This window comes from Sander vitreus, chromosome 6 (assembly GCF_031162955.1).
Source record: "Sander vitreus isolate 19-12246 chromosome 6, sanVit1, whole genome shotgun sequence".
Taxonomy (NCBI): domain Eukaryota; kingdom Metazoa; phylum Chordata; class Actinopteri; order Perciformes; family Percidae; genus Sander; species Sander vitreus.
In genome coordinates this window covers 11,219,246-11,239,236 of record NC_135860.1, presented here as the reverse complement: position 1 = coordinate 11,239,236, position 19,991 = coordinate 11,219,246, and the positions used below count along the sequence as shown (strand labels likewise).

Sequence of the window (19,991 nt, the reverse complement as noted above, 5' to 3'; positions counted from 1 at the left end):
CACTGACCAGAGAGGGGAGGGTGGGTGAATGGGGGGATAAAGAGAGAGATAGAGAGAGCATGATGAGGATGAGTAGAGAGAGAGAGAGAGAGAGAGAGAGAAGTGCATTTCCTCAGGTAAAAAGTGTGGAAAACAAGACACTATTTGCAAGGAATTATGTTGTGGTTCTTAGTGACTAATAAGGGCACTATTATTATTCAAGTAGAGAAGTACTGTACCCCTTCCCATTGCTACAATGGGCTTGCACATAAATATATGGAAGTAACCATAAAGCATTTATATCACATGTATTTGTTTTATGTTCTGTGCATGAACAAATATATATTCCTTTTATTTGCCAAAAAGTAATTCACAGACAAAAAGTTGCACACACAGTAGTTGCTTTTGTTTGGGGTCAATTAGACCGCAGAAAGGTTGAACCATAGACTGTATATGGGTCAAATTCATTGTTAGAACTCTTATGAACAAACTATAATACAACTCAAATGACACAAATACTATCTTATACACCAACAATCACAGCATATGGAAATCCATTTTACAGCTGTGGTCTCTAAGATGAATGTTGCATTTGTCTGTAGCAAACTTCTTAAATATCAGTTCCAAATTATGTTAATAAGCAATTCTCATGAAATTAATTCAATAAAGTATCAAGGTAATATGACAATATTTGTTGAGCTGTTAAATGGGGCCCTGGGTCTCCAGGACCCCAAACAGAACAACATCACACAGAAAACAGGAAACAACAAATTGCTGTAATATTCATTCAGTGTGTGGAAGTAAATGATAGTGACCTTAAAACCTCTGTATCACTTTTATTATCACGGCAATGTTCCTAAGGGACCTGCATACATTTACAGTTTCCTTTTGAAGTTCATTACAGAACTATAGTTGTTAGCAACCTGCTTTCACATCCTAAACAAACATAGTCTCTATTTTTGGACAATTGTATTGCCTTGTTCAAACTGCTCTTTTCCAGATATTGCAACCACCTCTTCTCTCTCTCCACACACATAAACAAGCATGCATTTACACACTCAGACACACGCCTCTTCGGTCTCTATAGGCGTGAAGTTGAGCCCATAGGACACTCATCTGCTCACTGGAAACAACAGATGGTTTCCTTGTTCTCACTGTATTGCCTTGTCTGAGGAAGTCAAAATCAAAAGCAACAACTTGGACAAGGAAGCAAGGTGATGTGTGTGTGTGTGTGTGTTGTGTGAATGATCTCTGGTACTGCCTATAGATAGATTGGTTATTATTCTAAATGTGTCCAATGCATATTCGCCTGCAGTTTCGTTAGTAATGCATCTCTCATAGTTAATTTGCTGGTAGGATATCCTGCAGTCATATTCCTAAAAGCTGCGCGCGTGCGTAGGCTACGTGGGTTTTGCCTAAATTTGTGTGTGTGTGTGTGTGTGTGTGTGTGTGTGTGTGTGCGCGCGCTCGCGTATGTGCGTGTGCGTGTGTGAAGGTCAGCTCGCCGGCGCAGTTTCTTTTCCTATTTCTCTTCCCTCTCGCGCAGGTTTTGATCTCTCAGCCGCGAGATCAAAGGCGCTCTCTGGCTATTAGTCAGCGCGAGCCATTGATCCCTCATCGATCCACGCGAGACACAGCCGCTCCGTGAACACTGCGCGAGGCTCCCCAAAGCTCCTCCCGCGCGTCCGGAGAGAGAGAGAGAGAGAGCGAGCAGGAGAGAAGGAGAACGTAAAATAGCGAGGTGTAGCAATGTGTGTTTGCGTGCGTGTGTGTTTTTCTACTAGCGCGGGCAGAGCCAAACTCGAGCTTTTTCTTTGCCGCGGGACATGAAACAATGAGGCTCGAGCCGGTTTTAATAAAGCGCGCTTTCCCTCCTTTCAACTCTGGCGCGAGGCGGACGAGCCGGCAGCGGAGAACGATCGATAATTAATGACGATGAATAATTTAACCCTATCGATTGATACTTTTTTCTTCATCCTTTTCCCCCTTCTTTTCCTTATTTTCTTAAGGCCAGTGTTCCATACCACACTAATTTCACTCGCTCACATCCTTATCTCCACTCTCCTCCTCTTAAACTTGTTGGAGTTCTCCACCTTTCAAGCCTAAAAAACAGGTTTCCTTATTTATCAGATGATACAGTAGCCTATTTATGACCTGAGCAGTCTCAACTTCATCTGACTTTATAATTAGAGCTCTAAAACGTCTCTACATGAATGAAATTGGCCAATAAAGGATAAGACTGCTGATATTCTATATATTTCGTATTGTCAACAAATCCTACAAGGAATTGATTCTATTAAGTTTGTGTATATATTCCTCTGACCTCCATTGTTACCCTGGTGCCATGAGGGATGCCATGTTCCTTTATTATCATGAACACGGCTACTGTAGTTTAGTTTGAATCAATTCCTCTGGTGCCATAAACACTCTACTCAACATAAACACACACACACTGTCTATTAACCTGCAGATGAAAATTGTTCCCAACAAATGCACCGGTTTGGGTAACATCTGCAAAAAAAATAGTGTTTCAGCTGTTCTAAGAAACTTAGCCTGTTAGCTTGTTAACTTAGCCTGCTTAGTCTGCTAAATAAATTAAACTTTGTATTTGTGACTAATTTTTAAAGGATGACATCTTCAGCAGGGACAAACGGGCTTGGGGCTGAAGGTCGGAAAGTATTGAAAGACAGACTAATGGTCGGTCTATTCATAAGATTTCTTGTCAAGATAGTCTGTATCCTCGACATTCCACTTCAGGGATTGCTCCGTTGCCGCCGGAAATTCCGCCGGATTTCACTCTTTTCAGTTGGATGTCCATCACCTTCCGTTTTGTTTGTGTTGGAATTTTAAACTCCGGTGGATTTATGAGGACTATGGTTAACTGCTCCTCAGATCTCTGCAGGGTAAAAATCTGACTGCTAGCTAGACTATCTGTCCAATCTGAGTTTTCTGTTGCACGACTAAAACAACTTTTAAACATACACGTTCCACCAAAACAAGTTCCTTCCTGAGGCTATTTTGGAGTGGCCCTCTCGCTTTTTCCAGTGCTTAGCGCCGCCCATGACGATTGTGATTGGTTTAAAGAAATGCCAATTAACCAGATCACGTTTTTCTGCCATCCCGGAATGTTTTTTGGACTAGCCAGACCCTCCTTCGCAGTGCTGTGGAGGAAGGTCTGGCAAAGCCAGACTATTGTCAAGAAGAAAAGTATGGCATAATACCAGCCTTATTCTTAAAGCTTTAATGCGTAACTTTTTGATATTAATGAACGTCCGTTACATCCAAGCCATTGCCAAATGAGTTGCTACAAAGCTAACTAAAGGTGCTATGACATGCTGCTTTTTGGATGCTTTTATATAGGCCTTAGTGGTCCCCTAATACTGAACCTGAAGTCTCTTTCCCGATATTCAGCCTTGGCCTTGGCCTTGACCAACTGCCACTTTGCTTGTTTGCAAGCCTGTCTCTCTCTTCCTCATGGGTGGGCCAAATTCTCTGGGCGGGCAAAGCAGAGAAAGGGGAGGTAACCTTGCTCCTTATGACCTCATAAGGAGCAGATTCCAGATTGGCCCATCTGAGCTTTCATTTTCTCAAAGGCAGAGCAGGATACCCAGGGCTCGGTTTACGCCTATCAACATTTCTAGCCACTGGGGGACCATAGGCAGGCTGGGGGAACTATTATTAATGTTAAAAAAAACTCATAAAGTGAAATTTTCATGCCATGGGACCTTTAAGACTTTCAGCTCCACACAACTCTCTCTGTATTTCTCAGTATGGCTATGTTCAGAAGATTGTGGCGTCTGGTGACTTTTCTGCGCAGAAACTCGAGTGAAGATAATAACCTCCTCCGTTTCCTTCTCGGTGTGCTCCTTGGCTACTAGAGCCAACTAGGGGGGGCGCGGTCATGGAAGGCTTGTATCATGTGGACTCGCCGAAAGTTTTGTTGTCATTACTTAGAATTCCTCATGGGGGGCAGCAGAAACTACGCACTATAGCTTTAAGGTCTGTTATTGGACCACGTTTATTGTGGATCAAATTCTGTTGTCATATGGCTGGGTTTTTTTAAAACATATTTTCTGACCCATTATCCCCCTACCCTGATCTCGCTGATCACATTGGCCTCACTGTCACTATACCCATTATACCCACTCATACATGGAGTATACGTTACAAACTGAATTTCACCGAATGATATTCTGGTTTGGTGGTTCTGTCAGGTGATAGCCTTTCTCTCGGTGGGAAGGACTGAGTAGCTTTGCCCCTGCAGTGTGGAGTAATGGGTGCTCTGTGGGAGAACAAGCAGAGTGCCAGAGCCTCAGTACTCCTGTAACTATACATCTTGGTTAAATACACTGACAGTACTGCACTGCTGTCTGTTCCTATTACAGTGTTGCACTGAATCCTCACTCTATTATATGACAGTATGATATACTGTGTATAAGATACACTATGCTCAAGGTACAAAGTAGCAAACTTGGAAATTTCGCTGCAACGAAATGGCCCCCAGCGTTAGTGTGTGCAGTTCTTTGACTCTTAAACACTACAAAATAGTTTTATTGCGTTTTCAGCAATGACTGTTTTTCTGTCATTCTGAGCAATTTAATTTATTTATGGACCTATAAAACAGGCTAATTCAAGGGATAATAAAAGTGAGAACACTTATTTCTAGCATAGTCCCAATCAGAATCAGAATCAGAAATACTTTAATAATCCCAGGGGGAAATTATTTTTGTTACCACTCCAGGTATACACACAACATATATTATCCAGACTTTTAACATATATAATACAAACAAATATACAGTAATAATATATAAAATATGAAATGTGTTAACAATGAAATGTGTTAACAATGAAATGTGTTAACAATGTTAATGTGCAAATAGTGCAATAAAAAAGAGAAATGATTGTCTATGTTGAGATGATTATAGTGCAATAAAAAAGAGAAGTGATTGTCTATGTTTGAGATGAGATGATTACAGAGAGGGGGTGTGTGACTCTCTGAGGGACGCGTTGTAAAGTTTAATGACCACAGGCAGGAAAGATTTCCTGTGGCGCTCTGTGGTGCATCTGGGTGAGACTCCTCTGCTGGGCCAGTGTGTCGTAGAGAGGGTGTGAGACATTATCCAAGATGGACTGAAGCCTGGACAGCATCCTCCTCTCAGCCACGGTCGTCAATGTGTCCAGCTCCTCCCCCACGACATCACCAGCCCTCCTGATCAGTTTGTTCAGTCTGTTGGTGTCTGCAACCTTCATCCCACTGCCCCAGCATGTGACAGCGAAGAAGATAGCACTGGCCACAACAGACTGCTAGAACATCCTCAGCATCGTCCGACAGATGTTAAAGGACCTCAGCCTCCTGAGGAAAAAGAGTCGACTTTGGCCCTTTTTGTAGACAGCCTCGGCGTGTCTAGTCCAGTCCAGCTTATTGTTTAAGTACACCCCCAGGTACTTGTACTCCTCAACAGTGTCCACAGGGACCCCCTGGATGGAAACAGGGGTCCCAGATGATTTCGTCCTCCTCAGATCCACTACGAGCTCCTTCGTTTTTGTCACATTGAGCTGCAGGTGGTTCAGCTCACTCCAAGTGACAAAGTTGCCCACAACAGTCCTGTATTCATTCTCATCACCCTTTTCTATGCAGCCAACTATTGCTGAGTCAACAGAAAACTTCTGAAGGTGGCAGGACTCTGGTAGCAATAGTTGAAGTCCGAGGTGAAGAGGGTGAAGAGGAAGGGAGAGAGGACAGTCCCCTGTGGAGCCCCAGTGTTGCTGACCACCCTGTCAGACACACAGTTCTTTAGGCGTACGTACTGTGGTCTGCCTGTCAGGTAATCAACAATCCAGGACATGATGGGGGCCTCCACCTGCATCGCAGTCATCTTCTCACCCAGTAGAGCCGGACGGATGGTGTTGAAAGCACTGGAGAAGTCAAAGAACATGACTCTCACAGTGCTCGCAGGCTTATCCAGATGAGTGTAGACTCTGTTCAGCAGATAGATGATGCTGTCCTCAACTCCCAGGCTGGGCTGATAGGCGAACTGTAGTGGATCAGTGAAGGGCCTGACCTTAATCAAGATGGTAAAAGACAGGCACGTAACATACAATTAAACAATAGAATCTTTAAACCAAAACTACATCAGCACACAGCTTTTTTCAGTGTATTCCAATTCCATTGCAGCTTGTAGTATAGCATAGTTTGTATAGTTTTATATCATACTTCATTAAAAGCGAAAGCCCCTTGTTTTTGCAGTATTTTCACAAATCCGTGAACTTCAAGGACAACTAATTGATTTTGGGTGAGCTAAAAGTTAAGAACATTTATTTTGGTTACCCTTAGAGTCTAAAAGTTTAAGTTAATTAAAGTTAAGTCATATATATCTTATCTCATACTCGTACAGTATATCTTATGGGAGAACCATTCTTATTTATTTGTGCAGGATAGATAGATATTCACCAGCATATTACATTATGCTGTGTGTTTTGTAAAAGGTAAAATATTCTTATAATATTAATATAATATAACTTCATGACAAAACAGAGATACATCATCAAGTACTATTTATGTATGACCTATTGAAAATGTTATTGATATGATTTAGCTACATCAGAAGAATTATAGGCCAATTTAGTGATACAATTTAATTTAGCGTTGACTTTTCTCTTTGTCATTTGGATGGACAGGTTATTTTTCCCTCTTCCTGACCAACCTTCCCCCTCCTCTATTCCTCCCCCTCCTCCTCCTCCTCCTCCTCCTCCTCCTCCTCCTCCTCTCCTCTCTCTCTCCCCTCCTCGTTTTTCCTCTCTCCTTCTTTCCATCTCCTCTAACAAACCCATAGCAGAGTCCCTCTGTTCTTCCACCCTGAGGCTGACCAGTGTGTCAGAGCTAACCAGGGAGAGGAACAGAGGCAAGTATAGAGAAAGGGAGAGAGAGAGGGTTCAGTTGGGCCTTTTTCAGGGGCAACCAAAAAAAGGAAGATGAGACAGATGTGCAGAGCCTGTTTCATCTAGTGGAAAAAGAAAGCGGGAGAGGCCAGACTCTTCATGCCTCTCATATTTTTCTATCTTTTTATATCGTGACCCATCACTCTTTCCTTCTTTAGACAGCACTGGAGATATAATGTTGCCTGAATGTCAGGCTGCCCCCCTTCCTCCCTCTACCCCAGTCACGCTGCAGAATTTCAAAACATAGTTGGTAGTACAGTATATTCCGCACACTGTTTCCTTTTCACTCCCGTCAGTGGCCTACTAACCTCGGCTCCAAAAGTATAACAGTTTTGCTGACGGGCGTGGTCCCGTAGATTGCCAGCCTTATTGCGAACTTGCATCAGTGTGTGTATGTTATGTTCCAAATATACAGATCTCGTCCAAACACCTGAAACTTATCAAATTCTCACTCTTGGACTCTTTTGAAATACACTTCTAATTTAGTTTTGATCCATCTTTTCTCAGACAGTATTAAGTAGCAAACAGACTAATCCTAATGTTGCATCAAGTTTGTAGCTAAAAGTAATGACTTAAATTCTCATATGACTTTCCAGTTGTTTTTAGAAGACTCTTAATCTTGATCCTTTTCTAATTATGAGCATACGTAATAAGGCTTTCTTCTTTTTCTATTATCTCAGCAGTTTTATTCCAATCAGCAAAAATCAGGAGACATTATATGACTCTAAAGAATTATTGGAAATATGATTCCAATAAAAGTTACAAAGTGCTTTACAGGCAAAGGAGCAGAGAAATAAGGCATAGAAGAAACACAATGCAAACCACAAAAGTTATAAATTTATAAAAAATACAGTTTGAAATTGCTACAATCAATATTTTTATATTCAGAAAGGATCAAATTAATATGCGTAATGTGAAACGGGTTGTATAGTGATGAAGATTTATCAACCGACTCTGCAGTTCCCCTCAGCCTTACGAAGTGTGTGAAAAAGCTTTAAAATCCCACTGTAGACAACCTGCCTAGCAATAATCAACAGACAAACCAAGTTGGCAGCTATAGCTTGTGAAGAAAGTGTAACATTCAGCAGCTAAATAGCCATATACTTTGCTCAGGAGTTGTGGAGAGAAAACAGAGCTAAGAGGGAGTGAATATGGGACTTCATTGACCAAGTGGCCAGAAACACCGCTCCAAATGAATGCTAAAGTTCCTCTTTGTCTGCTGGATGTGTAAATAAGTAACTATGAGCTGGTGATAATATTTTGATATTGTGTTTACAGCTGGTTTTCATTGTTCCCATAAGGCCAAAAAAGATGTGCACTGATTTGGCCTTTCTGAGACTTTGTGTGTGGTTGTTTGAAAGTCGAACAGCACAATAACCTTTCAGCCTCGACCAGCCTTGACCTAACGTACTGTAAGTGTGTGAGTCCCTGCATCTTTGTAGTGTCCTAAAGACACAGGAAAAACGGTCCCTAAAACCAGCCAACTCTTTCAACCGACGGAATTATCAAAAGCCTCTGACTCATCAACACACCAGAGGGTTTTGCAGCAGGAATGTGTGTTTGCTAAAACAAGTGTAGACCTACACTCCACAACATGGGGAGGAACACAACAGAGGTTTCCTTTGAGCGGTGAAGGTGCTATTGTCAACATGTGACTGTACAGTAACCCGGTGCCCCTATTGTATGTATTTACCATTGATGCCGGTAACTGTGTGATCCATCATCCAGACTGGGTTTTTATAGGTGGCCTTTTGTGGGAGAGTGGCCCTTTGTCTGGACTGTTGTGTCCACAGTCGCTCTGTGTTGCATTTGTGTTTTTGTCTGCATACATGTCTGCGCTCAATCAGTACCATCTTTAGTAAACGAAAGTGCATTCTCTCTTTCAGCTGGGTGAGATGTGTGTTGGTGTGTCTATATTGATTCGTCGATATCTATGGGCTCCATGTCTTATTTTTTGTGTAGCTTCTCTGTGTGTGTGTGTGTGTGTGTGTGTGTGTGTGTGTGTGTGTGTGTGTGTGTGTGTATACCTGTGTATTTGTGGCATATCTGCTCAAGACAGTGTGTTTACTGTGCATGTACAATCCATTACAATCTGTGAGTGTCTGTATCTGACAGTCTGTGCATGCATGTGTGTGTTAGAGTGTGTGCGTATGAGGAACAGTATTCCCTGGGCTGCTAGTTATAATGTTTCTGGGGGTGATGGGGGGAACTTGAAAGCCCTGTGCTGCCCAAATCAAAACTAACAAGGAAATGATGGGGGCTCCTTTATCTCCTCTCTGGCCTGGGGGGCCGAGGGGGGCGAGAAAGGGAGACTGGGGAGGGAGGGGAGGAGGAGGGAGGGAGGGGAGGTAGGAGGAGGAGGGGGGGGGGCTGCCTGGCTTCCTCTTTGATTTGTAAAAAATGCATTACCTCCGAAATCAAACGGAAAATTACTGCGCCGAAGCAAAACACACAGAGCAGGAGAGAAAAGGAGATGGGTTGGGCGGAGGAGCAGACAGTGGATAGGTGTGTGTGAATAGAAAGGAGGTGGGAAAGAGGAAAGAAGGATTCACCTGTATAGTTACGCTGTTGGATAGGGAAAGGGAGGATGGATATCGATGTAGGCGGTGTGTAGGTGGTATGAGAGGTAGCTTGAGAGACCCTGACAGATAGAAGCACACATATATATTATCCTCGGAGGGGACAAGCTTATACACACTGTGGACCACGAGAACATGGCAAAGGAAACAGATGATGCAGTATTGATGACCTGTAGCGCACAGCGAAGAGGAAACTTATAGATGACTACCTTGAACACAAAGAATATCTTATTTTTTAAAGACTCATGCCAATCTCCAGTGAGGCCTTCAGTCAGATGTACGGGTTATATCAAGTTTAATGGGAAGACATACATTTTGTAAGAGAGCTGTATTCTCATTGTGTGAAGGCCAATGTGTGTTTAGATATCCTACTGGTACATTGAATATAAAGTGATCTAACAGGCTGCGTGTAGTATAGTTTTGTGGAAAAAAATCCCGTGTGAAAATGAGGAGCTTTTTATGAAGACGTAACTCATAGCTGTTATTTGAACCCTGGTGACAACTTTGACTCATTATGGGAAAGTGAGCACGGGCAAAGCCGCGAGGCCAATAGAAAGAGATGAAAAATAAGGAATGATAACATGAATGATGTGAAAAAAAAATATGTGAGTGAGATAGGATGAATGCCAACTCTATATTTGAAGAGAGAAGGAGCGACTTGAAAACAAGAAAGATGAAGAGAGGGAAGAGAGAGTGAGAGGGGCCACAATCCAAAGGCTAGAAGCAGGGTGAGGGTGAGCGAGAGATAGATGGATAGAAAGAGTTGGTCAGAGAGAGAGAGAGAGCGAGAGAAATGCCTGGAGTTAGCAATAATAATTTATACAAACACACCTTAATAATTCACGTTCCATTTCAATGCTGGAGGGAAAATCCAAAATTCACAGAGCATAATTAAATAGAGGCAGAGAGTGAAGGGAGAGATAGAGAGGCCAGCATTAAAGATACCAGTGTAGCAGCAGGGCATCTCTTCCATCTGAGCTTTGTAAAACAACCCTGTTGAAACTGTGATATCTAAACTAGATCCTGTCTCAGATTGCCCTCGATTGTCATGGAAGCACTGAAATCTCTTACCTCAGCAGAAGTCTATATGCGTTTCTTTAGGACACATTATCATTATAAGCTGTAATTTAATGCACTCGTTGTTTGGGATGTGTTCAGATCACCTGCTCGCACATAAAAAGTTGTGTGACGCAATGCGATGGATTGAATATCAACAGTTTGTCTAAGACTTTCATGCACACCTGTGGTGCTTTCACAGGTGTGATGCTCAGTTGTGTGTAAAAACTAGTCTCACATTGCCAGACCTATCTCCACAGGGCTGTGTCAGCGATGGAGTATGGTCTGGCTACACCGCCTATCTTTTCTGCGATAGGGGTAAAACACTCTGGCTTGTTTGTATTTATTTAAACCAAACACAACCGTCCTGGTTGGCATGCATTGAGCCAGACTAGTAAAAAATTAAAGGTGCAAAATTACAGTTGAGATATTAAAAAGAATAATTAAAATATCTCCATTATGGGGCGCCCTGGTAGCTTACCTGGTTGAGTGTGTGCCCCGTGTACTGAGACTCAGTCTTTACCGCAGTGGTCCAGGTTTGATTCCTCCCCGGGCCCTTTGTTGCATGTCATCCCTCTCTAGCTCACACTTTCTTTAGCTGTCCTATCTATTAATTAGGCCAAAATAGCCCAAAAGAATATTTAAAAAAATATATACCTCCATTATTATATATTTGAGTCAGTTATTGTTTTAGAGAGAAATTTGAATCAGAAATTTGATTTATCTTTTTGAAATATTGTTTAAAACTACTATATAATTACCAGTAGAGGAATGTAACCAAGTACATTTACTCAAGTACCGTACTTAAATACAATTCTGAGGTACTTGTCCTTGAGAATTTCCATTTTATGCTACTTTATACACTCCGTTGCCATTTTATTAGGTGCAGCTAGGTTAAACTAAAATAAATCCTACCTCCATGAAAGGTTATAATGTTTTTGTTTAGACCTTTTTTGGGAGAGGTGGTGATTCAACTTTCTGGTCATGTTGCAGGCTGTAGTTTGTGGTGCTGTTGGATTGTATTGTCTTATACTGAGAGGTGTTTCTCATTGTTACAAATGCCTAAATCACATAACAAACAAAGCCTTTCCTCTTGTACTATAATAAACCTACCAGTTTCTGTAGCTAATGGTAGTGTACCTGATCATAATGTTGCACATAGAGATCTTTGACTTAACATTGTAGTTTTTAATTTTAAACTCTACCAAGGAATAGCCAAGCCATATTATATATTCCTATTTTAATGTATAATATGGCCCAACTTTAACTTGGTTTTCAAAAGTCTATTTAATTCCCTGTGTTCATAAATGCACTATAGGGATGTCCACCATGTTGCATCAGACACAGCCTCAGGTGGCCACACAAGATCACATCCATCAAACACCTGATCTCTACCTAAGACATAAGAAACATAACCTTGCCATATTTCACATTGATTTGAGGTATGTTGTTGAACTCCTATTATGCCCTTAGACCCTTATGCAATACCTCCATTTTCAACAAAGTTTACACTCTTCAGCTTCAACTTCAACTCACTGAAATAAACCTGCTGTGTAGTTGTATCTAGCTTTGGCAAATATTTTTCAATGAAATGTCTTTCCTCTGGTTTTTCAGAATGTACAAATTCACATGCAAAAGTCAAGTAATCATTGTTTACTGACTTTGTCTTTAACCTCTATGCCATCTCTTTGTTTTGTTCCAGGTGTTGTGGAGGTATGGACTGTAACTGCGTCAGTGATCTGCTGCTCCCCCCGGTGCCCGCACTCTGGACGCCAGGTCAGTCCCATCAAGCTCATGCAAGGGGTATAATTTCTTTGTTGACCAGGTTTGCATAAAGTCATGCATTTTGTAAAATAAACCACTCACGCATGTGCAGAAATCTTCAAACGTACCTCTAAATCTAGACCCGGGTCACGTGTGTGAATTGAGTATAACCAGACAGCCAAAACAAGCAAATGATAAAACCTAACCATCATCATGAAAATCAAAGTGAAACATGTTAAAATGAATCTCAAACTTTCAGCTCTTTAAAAAGAATTAACCATACACACGCACATTAGTAAACAAATTCAGTCTCTGGTAGTAATTGGTTGTATATCTAATGTTTTTACAAGGCTAGTTAGTGCCTGATTCCCTTTGGGATGAGTCAAAAAGCTACTTAAATCCATCTGTGATGTGCATACAGTTGGCTTTTAGAATTCAGGCCCGAGCAGCATCAATCAGATATCTCCCAGCGAGCTGTCATCATCCCACTGACCAATCTGTTGAGGCTAGAGGGCATTAGCACAGACTAACATCGCTCAAGGCACGTGCTGTGATATTAAACACATCATCCCTCACCTCCATCACCCATCAGTCATTCAGACAGCGATCCCTCCCGGCAAGCAGCGAGACAAATGACAGGCCCTAACCTCATCCTCCCCTCTTTCCTGTTCCCTCTGCCCAGGGATCGCCTTCCCAGACTGGGCCTACAAGCCCGAGTCAAGCCCTGGGTCCAGACAGATCCAGCTGTGGCACTTCATCCTGGAGCTGTTGCAGAAGGAGGAGTATCAGGGGGTGATCGCATGGCAGGGGGACTACGGAGAGTTTGTCATCAAGGATCCAGACGAGGTGGCTCGGCTGTGGGGGTTAAGGAAATGCAAACCTCACATGAACTATGACAAGCTGAGCAGGGCACTGAGGTACGTGTTTGTGCGCGATGTGATAAAATGTCAAGCAACAACACTGTTGGTATCAGAAAAATCAAGATGTTTATCACGCTGTGGTTTACATAAGTTGTTTACTCTTGTTTGGCTAAATCCTCACTTAGGTCTCTCTTTTTCATGTTGGTTTAATGGAAAGATAAAGGTGGGGCTTTTCCTGGGGAACGTCAATACCCTCAATTTCTCCTTATCTGTGGACATCCTAATGGAAAGTTCACCATTGAGCTGCCAAATAAAAAATTCAATAGGGATTTTAAAATTAAGCCCCAGTCTGAAATTGCTTGGACTTCTTCAGAGTGGAGAATGGGGAAACTGCTCGGCACCGAACTTGCCGAAGGTGATTAAAATTATACCGTTCACACTCCATACCTTAAGCAGTTTACACCCCCAACCACACACACAGTTTTCTCATGCAAATACACACTACCCCGACTTGTTTCACTACCCCACCCCCCTCCCTTTGCTTTCCTTTGGCCTCTTGTTAATGGGGGCTGTCGTCAGAGTCTAATTGTTATGAATTGGCTGGGGCCACAATTAGCCTTCTTAATTAGCCTCACTTAATTGCTCAATTAAGGGGCACGGCACAATTGCCACGCAAAGCAAAACACGTACACATCATTGCACTGGGCGCAGCCACTGTGAATACATGCTGATGCCTACATGCTGCTGTTTGTTTGATATCGTGTGTCTGCATAATGAAGCATGCTCACCAGTATTTAATGCTGAGGTTGTCAAATGCATTCTGTATTTGGTGCACTCCCTGTGGTCAATTTATAACGAAGGAATCTAAGTGCTCAAAGAAATGGCATCCGAGATTTGAACTCCTGTCTCGCGATAAGACATCCACAGGTTTTTCAATTTGCAGCATCCCACTTTCCCCCCCCCCCCTCCCCCAAGTGCTCCCCCACCTGGGCACTCGGCTCATTTACCTGAGCCAGATGGCTCCACGTTTGGCCTTTACTGTTGATCAACTTTGCATCCTGGCAGACTGTACATTGTGACACCTCAGTGGGTGGCACAGGAAACAGGCATCACGACGGCTCTACATGCCCAGCGGGAGACACCTGAGGTTGTTACCATGGAGACTGCTCTTGTTGTCTTTGTAAAGGTGCTTTGCTGTTGAAAACAGTGGCAGCTTCTCAATGTCATTTACATTTACGAATCACATTCGTTGGATATTAACAAGTCCAAATTGCTAATGATGATTCATATAAATACCATCCTTCCTAAAATTATTTTTACTTTGACAGTGACAAATTTGTGTTTTCTGAATGAAATCAATGTGTTTACTGCATAGAAATACGCTTGGTTTCTCATTTTAAGACACCAATATTTTTCAGGATCATGATAGTATATTTTCAATTATTTTAATGAAATAATCCATATCATATTATATGTCATAATATAAAACCCATAGTATTTTTCAATTGATAAAATATTGTGCATGGTGAAAGTTAGTAGGAAAGTATTTTCTTTTGTTGTTTTTGTTCTAATGTTGACCTGATGTTTAGGGCCTCTGAAGCTCAAAGGGACTCTGCTTTTTGTCTGCTAACAGCTGAATAAAATTTCCTTTTAAAGAACCATAGTGTATTGAATCAAGGCAGTCAGACAGACATGAATTGATTTGAGTAAGGAGATGAATACAAACAGTGGGAAATCAGCCTCGCTCTTGTCCTGCAGCACTGAATTTGTTTACTTATTCATTTCTGTTAGCGATAAGACACAAAACCTTGATGCGAGCATTATATTAATCCTTCCCTCCTCTTTTCCTTTTCCTCTTCCTTTTTCCTCCCCTCAACCCCCCACACCCACACACACACACACACACACACACACACACACACACACACACACACACACTCACTCTATGCCTTCTTCATTATCCTCACCTCCTCCTTTGCAGGTATTACTACAACAAGCGCATTTTGCACAAAACCAAAGGGAAGCGTTTCACCTACAAGTTTAACTTCAGTAAGGTTGTGTTGGTGAACTACCCCATCTTGGACATGGCCAACTCTCCCTTCTTTCTGGCCCAGAACCACTTTAACGGGGGCTCCACCGCACCAGACTGCAGCCCAGAGGTACGAAGGGTAGGATGAAGGGACTGGGAGAGGGTGGGATTGGTAGAGGGATTTATTTTGTAAGACAAATATATGCAGTAAATGAAGTGTAAAAAAAAAAAAAACCTGAAATTTAAAGTCAGGCACATTTAAGAATACAGACTGAAATCTAAATTATGACCATATTCTATTTAACTCCTTGGTTAGGTGTGTCTCTATAGCAGGTAATAAAAATGGCTCTCAAATACACAGGGAATTAAAAAAAGAGAGATAACTGATACAAAGAAAAAAGAAGAAGAAATAGCAAGACACTGTGCTCTACACCTTAATTTTTTTACTAATAGTGATTTAATTCAGGTAACTGAAATCCATTACACTCTAGTGATTTTACTGTTGTATTTCTCAGGCCCCTGCTGTGCGTTCGCTTCTTACAAGAGCATGTGTGGTAATCGTCTTGTCTATCTTTTATTCACTAACTCTAATGGTAATCATAATCGAATACGTATTATTTGCCCAGAGAGATTGTACATTTTTTACAGAGATAAATGGTATCAGAATGCAGAAAGAAAGAAAACATTTCTAATTTAGTTGAAAAATAATGTTGTGACTTTACTTGAAGTGATACTATATTTGGAGAAAATAAAACAATGAACAAATCAATTTAAATGTGTTAAAGTGCACACATTGTACACAAGTATTTTTGAACTTGGATGTGAGTGCCAGTATGAGGATCATTTTATTTTAAACAACTAATGTCCTAGAAACTGCACGTAACTTGAAAGTACAGTAAGAGAGAATCATCCATCATTTGTCTGCACTATCCTTAAGATGGGATAAGGAGACACAGACTCTGAAGGAGACAGTGGAGTGGGACGGTTTTAACTTGTCCTTAAAACAAAAGGAGGCGTTATCCCCTCCTTCTCTCATCCCTGTCTCCGATGGCGTATCCATCTGTCATTGATTGAAAATGAAAGAAATAGAAACCAAAGGGGTCGCGTCAGATCAGATCAATGGCGGGTCATTAATGCGGTTTGTTAAGCAACGCAGATCTCGCAGCTTGGGAGTACAGTCTCGCCTTTCAAACTTGGGGCTGCATCGTGACAGATAATATTGATCCAAAGTCCTGCTAGGGGGGTAAAAATCCCCCCGTTGTCCCCTTGATTCCTGAGATTCAACTGTTCCATTTATTTTACCTTGCCTCCTTCTCCTTCACGTATTTAAGAAAAAATAAATGCAGCCACCGACACACACACACACACACACACACACACACACACACACACACACACACACACACACACACACACACACTCACACACACAGCTGCCCTACATCCTGAATGGATGTCATTCTCTCAGATCTCAGTCCTATTCGTCCTGTGTCCTTTCACGCAGGACGAAGCCCCACAATCCCTCTCTCTCCTTGTCATTTATCCTTTGTGCCCACAATCTTAATCGCTGGTCTCCATTTGACTCTGTACTCTTCCTGCCTTTGAGTCTCTGAGCCTCTGCGTCCTCCTACCTCCCTTTTTACCCCGAGTCCCATGACACCCCTTTTTATCCTGTCCTTGCTGCGACTCTGTCACTGTTTGCATCACACTCTGCAGGGTGCTGCTGTCAACATGTGACTTTACACCGCACAATGCAGCAGGGACATCAGGGCAGATTTGTAGCAATACCTGTGCTGTATTTGGGAAGTTCACAAATTAATTTAATTATTTTTCTTTTTTCTCCCCCTCTTTGTCGCTCAGGCCATACAGTCCCTGTTTCCTCGTTTGCCAGAGTCTGGCAGGGGAACGTCCCTGTTTGATCGTGGGACCACAGCACCAGGGCCCGAAGGAGACAAGCTGAGACTGGACGCATTCCCCTTCCTCAGTTCAGGTGAGCTAATAAAAGTTTGTCAAAAGTGCCAGTGCAAAAATAGGAATCTTTCAGTATTGCAGAGACAAAGCCTTCCTCATTCCTCATTCGGTATAGGCAGACAGACCCTCTTAAACAAAGGGAGAAGGAGAAGGTAGAGATAAAGAGGAGAGCATGGAGAGGAATGAGGATATGGGGAGGCATGAACATTTATTGTTAAAGGAAATAAGAGAGATGGCTGTCCCATTGCAGCCCGTAGTGAGGCTGTGCTTCAGGTGAGAGAGGCCAGGTTAGATGGTGAATTATGCATTTCAGCGGTGGTAAGAAACAAGTTGAAATAAGGAGAAATCATCCACCTTTTCAGCATTATTTTCCGCAATTGTCCTCTTCTTTCTCATTAGTGTCAACGAACACAGTGCAGATTTATGGATATTTGCCTAATTGTCTGTATACACGCGTTAATGTATCTGTCTTTGTTTGTACTTCTGTACGCTCTATACGTGCATCAGAATGTGTACGAATGTGCAGAGCTAGAGAGGCAATGTGTAAACAGATGTACACACACATGCCCTCCTCATCACACAACCTGCCCCCCTCCTTCCCCACTCTGTTTGTCCTCAGGTCCTATTCCCCCCTTCTTCCCTTCTCACCCTCCTCTCCCTCCCATGTGTCCCTGCTGTCCTAATCCCTTCCCAGGCAGGAAGGCCCTAATTGAGGGTGCAGGCTTCAGTTTGTGGCCTGTGGGCGCCCATTACTGTGTTTTCATAAGCAAGTGAGGCCTGCCTGACTGATTCAATATTCATGTGTCTTCCAGCTACTCCTGGCCCAGCACGCAGAGACTTCACCACTGTCAAATTAGCCCTGCATAGTAAATAACAGAGTGAAAGAGAGAGTGAGGTAGACTGAGAAAGGGTGAGGGTGCAGCAGAGAGAGAGAGAATATTTGAGTTGGTTGTCAGTTGGAAGGAAGTACAGTAGGTGGAGAGGCAATGCTTTTGTTTGTTCATTAAAATTGAATTCCAGCATCACCTCAAATGTACCACATTTTGCTGTTATCAAGTAAGGACCTGAATTAAAATATGGTGCTATATTTAATTGGCTACATCTTAAAGTTAATCTAAAATGATACGTTGACATGTGAAAACATTGGGGGGACAGGAGGTCCCCAGTTTGCAAGTTTACCTTCTGTCAGAGAATTCATTTTGGAAGTACACAGACCAGGGTGCTGATGCATTCTTTATTATTTCTCAGCTACATTTTTAAACAGGGTGACTGTCACCACTGTGATGATGTGGCAACCCATCTCATTAACATACAACAAAACATAATACAATGTTTGGAAGATTTAAACTCTGCCTGATTAGATGTAGTGCAGAATCTTTGTGTTCACATCTGGTTTTCAGCAGCGTGAAGTGGGTGTACTAGTCAGTACTGGCATGCATAAATTAACCATCAGGTTTTTTGTTGTTGAAAGCAGCCGTGCCAGAATTGGCCCCTGTGGCTTCTGATTATAATTGCTAATACCGATGAGCATAATTAGTGAACATTCTTGGATGTTGTATGTCAAGAAACCTTTGGCCCTTCTGAGAGCTAACCTCTATTTCTGGATTTTCTCTGTCCTAGGTGCCCCGTGCTACACCAAACCCCCGTCCCTGCTGGGCCCGTACCCTCGCAACCCACCCTTTGACTACCCCTGGGGCTTCAACCCCTACCTCTCAGGGGCCTTCTCTCTCAATAACTGCCCCAAACTGCCCCCTGGCTCCCTCTACCCTTCCCAGTTTTACCCCAACCCTTTGCAGAGCAGCCTTTCCCAGCTGCCTCACCCCTTCTCCTCCCTGCTCCCCCCAGGGGAGGCAGGTGGGGGTGAGAGGGGAGCAGCGGGGCAAACCGGAGGGACAAACGGCACGGCGGGTGGTCAGCCAGTCAGACTCTGCCTGCCACCCTACCCAGGGAGCCTGTCATTGGGTCGGACGGATATTGGCAACGGGGCGTCATTGGGGGAAAGGGAACGGGTGGAGGCCAATCCTCTAGGAACGGGGCTGAATCTGGGTCTGGGAGCGGTCGGCCTGGGAGCCGGGACTGGGACAGGCCGGCAGAGCCCCACGGAGAGGAGAGGAGGGGTGAAGCAGGACCCGGAGTCAGACTCAGACCTGGAGATCACAGATCTGAGCGACTGCAGCTCGGACAACGAAAACGAGCACGAATTCAGCATCAGGAAGGAATCCAGCCTGGGCAACCGATCACAGATAGTGTTGAATGGAAAAAAAGGGAGCGTGCTGCCAACCATCTCCTCTCTTCCCCCGACAGTGTCCCCACATCCTCTAAAGAGCCTGATGCCCATCAGTCCCCCACCCCCGTCCCTGCCTCCGTCACTTTCCCCCTCTGTGGCTCTGCATGAAAGACACAGGGAGACAGAGACTCTCAAAATGATACAGATCTAATACAGTTTCTCCCACGTCCACCATCTTGCCAGTCTGTGCTCTGATAACTCTCTTTTTCTCTCCTTTCTTTTCTCTGAGACACTTTTCTGCTTTAAATTGTCAAACCCGGATCACTTTTTTCAGGAAAAGCAGTTATGTTCTTTACTTCTAAAATTACTGTTTTCCTGTTTGCTGTGTAAGTGTTTAACTTGCCTACAGTCCATTACACTACCGACTCGTCCATCTTAGGACATATGGCGCATACAGTTTTTAGGGCATCAGCTGTCTGTATCACCATCTTGTCCTTTCTGTTGTGATCTCTCACACCAAATGATCCCTCCATGGTTTGTAGACTTGTTTTATGCGTTGCCAGCAACTACTCTACAACGTGCTGT

At 42.9% G+C, this 19,991-nt stretch overlaps 1 protein-coding gene across 1 annotated transcript; it reads left to right on the top strand.

Annotated features, from left to right (window-relative positions):
* Window positions 1-12,271: 12,271 nt before the first annotated feature.
* On the top strand, window positions 12,272-19,617 carry erfl1 (Ets2 repressor factor like 1). Its single transcript, XM_078251818.1, has 5 exons — window positions 12,272-12,332; window positions 13,003-13,237; window positions 15,162-15,348; window positions 17,069-17,198; window positions 18,800-19,617. Exons 1-5 carry the CDS (start codon window positions 12,272-12,274, stop codon window positions 19,615-19,617), a joined length of 1,431 nt encoding a protein of 476 aa, XP_078107944.1.
* The last annotated feature ends 374 nt before the right edge of the window (window positions 19,618-19,991 follow it).